This window comes from Oncorhynchus mykiss, chromosome 26 (assembly GCF_013265735.2).
Source record: "Oncorhynchus mykiss isolate Arlee chromosome 26, USDA_OmykA_1.1, whole genome shotgun sequence".
Lineage (NCBI taxonomy): Eukaryota > Metazoa > Chordata > Actinopteri > Salmoniformes > Salmonidae > Oncorhynchus > Oncorhynchus mykiss.
In genome coordinates, this window is record NC_048590.1 from 43,592,492 (window position 1) to 43,597,546 (window position 5,055).

General features: G+C 46.0%; 1 protein-coding gene across 1 annotated transcript; it reads left to right on the forward strand.

The window, feature by feature from the left end:
* The first annotated feature begins 396 nt into the window (after positions 1-396).
* LOC110506869 (RNA-binding protein MEX3B) lies at positions 397-5,049 on the forward strand. The gene is given in 3 exon segments (XM_021586734.2): positions 397-1,287; positions 2,185-2,873; positions 2,875-5,049. Coding segments are annotated over 3 exon segments (1,653 nt in total). The 5' UTR covers positions 397-1,055; the 3' UTR covers positions 3,607-5,049.
* Positions 5,050-5,055: the final 6 nt, after the last annotated feature.

A 5,055-nucleotide genomic window follows, 5' to 3' on the forward strand; every position in this document is an offset into this window, starting at 1 on the left:
GCCCTGCAACACACGTTTTTATAAATGGATTTAAAAAGCTTATCATTTGACATATGATAGTAATATAATGTCTGGGTTTTGGCCTCATAGCATTGACCACTTATAAGTAAACCATTTACATATTTTATGTTTTATATACAATTACGCGCTATGTTTTTTTAAATGATACGTCTCATTTTGACGCATAGACCTATGTGTAAATTGAGTAGTTTGCATATTTATTTTAAAAATAACAAAGCGACGCATGCAATCAGCCGACAAAAGCTTTTTTTGATTGAAAATGTGCTATTTGACACACAAAGAAAAGCCACATGGGGATATAATAACCGCATGACCTCATTTATTTACATGCGCTTGTAATAAACATGCGGGCGCTCAGGAAGAGACCACTATTTATTGCACAGTAGGCATAAACAACAAAGCTCCTCATGAGGAAGTCGGAATATAAACGCATTTCTTTTCTTATCAAAAAAAGACTGCGTTTTGTTGTAGGGAGACAACAAAGGAGGGAGTACAGGCTATTTCTTTCAGGGACTGGGGAAGCGCTTCTGTGACCTCCCATCCACCGCGCCTGTCCAATCGGTTCCGGCTATGCAAATTCACCAAGCAGCGCCGCACCGACCCTGCCCTGGTGGGTGACGTCATTCGCACATATCCCCCAGTAGTGCTGTCTGGCTCTGCAGCAAGTCAGACAGAACAGAAAAGAGCTGAGTGTGTGAGTCCAGTTGGGAGGGGCTCTGTGAAGGAATATTACCACCGCCGGCGTTCCATCAAAGCTAACCTATAACTCTGGAATAGGCATTTCTGTGCCCTTCTCAAGGCACATTTCGGGAGTCGGGCTCATCAACAAGAAAATAGGTCCCTTTCTGGTAGGGCGGATTGCTTGCACTGATTTTGTAACTGTGAGAGGAGAAAGAAAAAAGCGCACTGATTTGCACCATTGGCTTGAAACCGGTCGGGTGCCCCATTTTCCCATCATCACTCCTTTTCCTACCCAGCTTCCGTGTTTTCCCTCTTTGTCTGCGCTCACTGCTCCAGACTGCAAAAACGCAAAGATGCCTAGCTCACTGTTCGCGGAGATGGAGAGGAATGGGAGCAACCAGGAGAACGCCCTGGACGACCAGAGAGCCCTGCAGTTAGCCCTGGACCAGCTCTCCTTGCTCGGCTTGGACAACGACGAGAACGGGCTATATGACAACGAGTCTAGCCGGAAAAAGAGTGTCAATATGACCGAATGTGTCCCTGTGCCTAGTTCGGAGCATGTAGCTGAAATCGTCGGCAGACAAGGTGAGGAGGTTACTGTATTTGCTTTTCGCTGTTTCTTTGTTAGGATACACTCTTGCAGCTATAGCCAGCAGCTGGCCAGAGTCCATGTTACACTGACTGACTGTAGGTTAGTATAGTCTGGGCGTTAGTTTGCTGTTACACATACGTGCAGAATATGGGTTTCCACCTCCCTTCCACTGCAATATGTCAGTTGTTATCCTCGGCAAAACAAAGGCAAGCGAAGGAATAGTTTGTCTGCTACGGTAGTGATCATATAGACAGGCAGCGCTCTGACGGGGAGTGTTATATTTCCACAAGGGACTCACTCCCTTTGTCATGTTATAACACTCTTGTCCCAGATAGGCTTCTGCCTCAGCCCACGACGCCAGGGATTTTTCAATCCTCGGCTGCTTTCCTCAACTGTTCCCCATTTTTAATTATAATATAGTTACACCTGGAGGCGGCTGGAACAGAACTTTATGCAATTATGCCCGGAAATTGAATCGACCAAGTAGAATTATCTATGTTCATATAATCCCAAGATACATTTTAATTAAATAAAATGTATCTTGACAGTTAGTGGATATTTCCTTTGCATTTCTCCTATCATATGCTGCTGTGCAAAGGGAAAATCATGGATTCTGCACACATCCCCCCACCCATTTACTTGTGCTATTTTTGACCTCATCTGGCATATGGACATGATAGTGTAGAGCATGTGGTTTGAATTTATCCCAGATAAGATAGGGTGAATTGTTTTTCTAGCCTTTGAAATAGCTGAGAATAAAAGCACAAACTCACACATCCCTGCTGTTTCAAGCAGCACATCGACCACATTTCCAAACCAGTCACATGATGTTTTTTGTCCCTCAACATTTTGACATGCACTTACTGTCCCCTTTTCCTGTGTGACCACAGGATGCAAAATCAAAGCCCTACGAGCCAAGACCAACACCTACATCAAGACGCCCGTGCGTGGCGAGGAGCCGGTGTTCGTGGTGACCGGGAGGAGGGAAGATGTCGCTATGGCAAGGAGAGAGATCATCTCTGCGGCTGAGCACTTCTCCATGATCCGGGCCTCCCGGAACAAGAACACAAGCATCAATGGGACAACGGGAGGTGGTACCCCGGCCCCTGGACCCCCCAACCTACCAGGCCAGACCACCATCCAAGTCCGGGTTCCTTACAGGGTTGTTGGGCTGGTCGTGGGTCCCAAGGGGGCCACCATCAAGCGCATCCAGCAGACAACCCACACCTACATCGTGACTCCCAGCCGGGACAAGGAGCCCGTGTTCGAGGTGACGGGCATGCCTGAGAACGTGGACCGTGCTCGGGAGGAGATCGAGGCCCACATCACCATGCGGACTGGTGGCCTCATTGAGCTCCAGGACGAGAACGACTTCCATGCCAATGGCACGGACGTTGGGTTTGACATTCATGGCCACCCCACCCTATGGTCCAAGCCCAGTAACCCGCAGAGCGCTGCCACCACGTCGGGACGCAAACCTTTCTCCAACTACCGCAACGACTCATCATCCTCCCTGGGCAGCGCGTCCACAGACTCCTACTTCGGCACCAACAGCGGCTCGCGCATGGCGGACTACAGCCCCCCCCTCCCCGGCGCTCAGCTACACCGCCAGCAACGGCAACAACAACAACAACAACCTGAACATCAACACCAACGGGAATGGCTTTGTCTATGGTGGTGACGTCATCTCGCCCGACTGCACTGACATGACCTTCAGCGACACCTCGCCTGGGTTCAACCCCACGCCGGCCCCGCCCGGCCTCCTCTGGTCCCAGTACGAGCGGGGGATGACTCCCTCCTCCTCATCCTCCAGCTCCCCTACCTCCACCTCCTCTGCCATCTACCCATCAGCCAATGCTTCCACGAACGCCAACGGGATGGCGACGAGCCAGAGGAGGATGAACGGTGGCTGTACCCCCCAGCCCCGCCTGTCTCCGCCCCTCCAAAACAACCACGCCGGAGGACCCACCGATCACCCCCTGGCCCGGAGAGTCCGCAGCGACCCAGGAGGAGGCCCCCGGTGCTTCCACGGGTACCCCAGCTCCAATGGCATGGCCTCTCTGCCCGGGCCCCACCTCCCCGGGGTGCCCTGCGACTCCTCAGCCTCCTCTTCATCCTCTTCCTCCTCCACCAGCCGAAAGGGCAGCCGCGACTGCTCCTTGTGCTTTGAGAGCGAGGTAATTGCAGCTCTGGTGCCCTGTGGCCACAACCTGTTCTGTATGGAGTGTGCCAACCGCATCTGCCAGAGGAGTGAGCCCAAATGCCCCGTGTGCCACACAGGGGTCACTCAGGCCATACGTATATTTTCATAAGACGTTGTCTCTACGACTCTCTGACTATGATGTTATTACCAAGATGAACATTGATTACCAAGATGACCAAGTCTTTCTTGACTGACAATATTACCAAGATGACTGGGTCTTGACTACGATAGCAACAACCACAACTAAAACAAGACTCTTGTTCTGCTTGAAAGGATCCTATTGTATGGGGATATATGTTTGTGTATATACATATGTATGTATAGGAAAGCTGCAGTATCCAAAAAAGGGATAGACAACCCTCATCAGGGCTCCGTCGGAATAGTTTATAACTTACTGTAGCTTGAGGGAGAAAGATATTTTCAACATCTACAAATGCATGTTTAAAATACTCCAGCATAGTAATCAGTAGTCGTAGTAATGAATTGTACACAACATTTATGAAGTTAGGAGAAAGGCAGAAAGGTCTTGGACTGAGGTACTTAAGAGTCATTTGGTCAGACTGTTAGCAGAGAAAAGCCTTCCTGTTCACTGATTGAATGTCGGAGGGAGACAAGTTTGTCAGGACATCGGCTTCTTAAGTTCTTGTAAGGTGAAGATACTGCAGTTTAAGGTCAGCCAACCATGTGAGGGAGTACAACAACATATCCTGCTTATATATGTATAGAATGGGAAAATATTCCATGTCGATGAAAAAGTTGTAATATTAATTACGTTAATACAGATTTGAAGTATGTTATTCTTTTTTGACTTGAAGATTATATTTCGTATTGCAAAGATGTTTACAGATATTTTTTATTTAAGTTCAGTGAACTTTTTTGTAGCTGGGTTCAAATATGTTTTATTTTTTAGTATGACCTTATGGCAATGATCACTGTATTATTTGAATATCACACAGACTGTGGGATGAAATACAAGAACCACAAGGATGTGTATTTACATTTGACAGTATTCTGTTGGGATGGAGTTTTTTCTAGGTTCAGCAAAAAATGTCTTTTAAATCGCTTCACCCAGCATATTTTCTATTCAGTAATATAAAGCATATTTTATTCTATATTATTACGAAATGTTGAAATGTATAAAACTTAGTAAGTCAAACAAAAAAGAACAAAAAAACGTTTATGCTTTCTAAAAATTTGTATGAATTAGATTCCAGTGGGACTTACAGACTTCTGTTGCACCACTATAGTTTTAATATTTCTATTTTATTACATTTGTTTACCACTTGTTTATGTATATGTAGGTGCTGTTACTTGAGTGTAAATGTACTTTATTGAGCAAAGTTTAAGAACAAAGTATATTTTATTTTATGATAAAGGGCCTTTAACCTCGCGTCAAATACTAATGTTATATTTGCAGAGACAAGATTTGAAAATGTATCGAGAGTTTTATTTTTCTGACAGTTCTACATGATAAAGTAAAACTTAAGTAACGGTGCTACTTTGTTTAGAAAAATGATTTCTATATAAGTCCAATAAAAAAAGGGTACATTCATGAGTT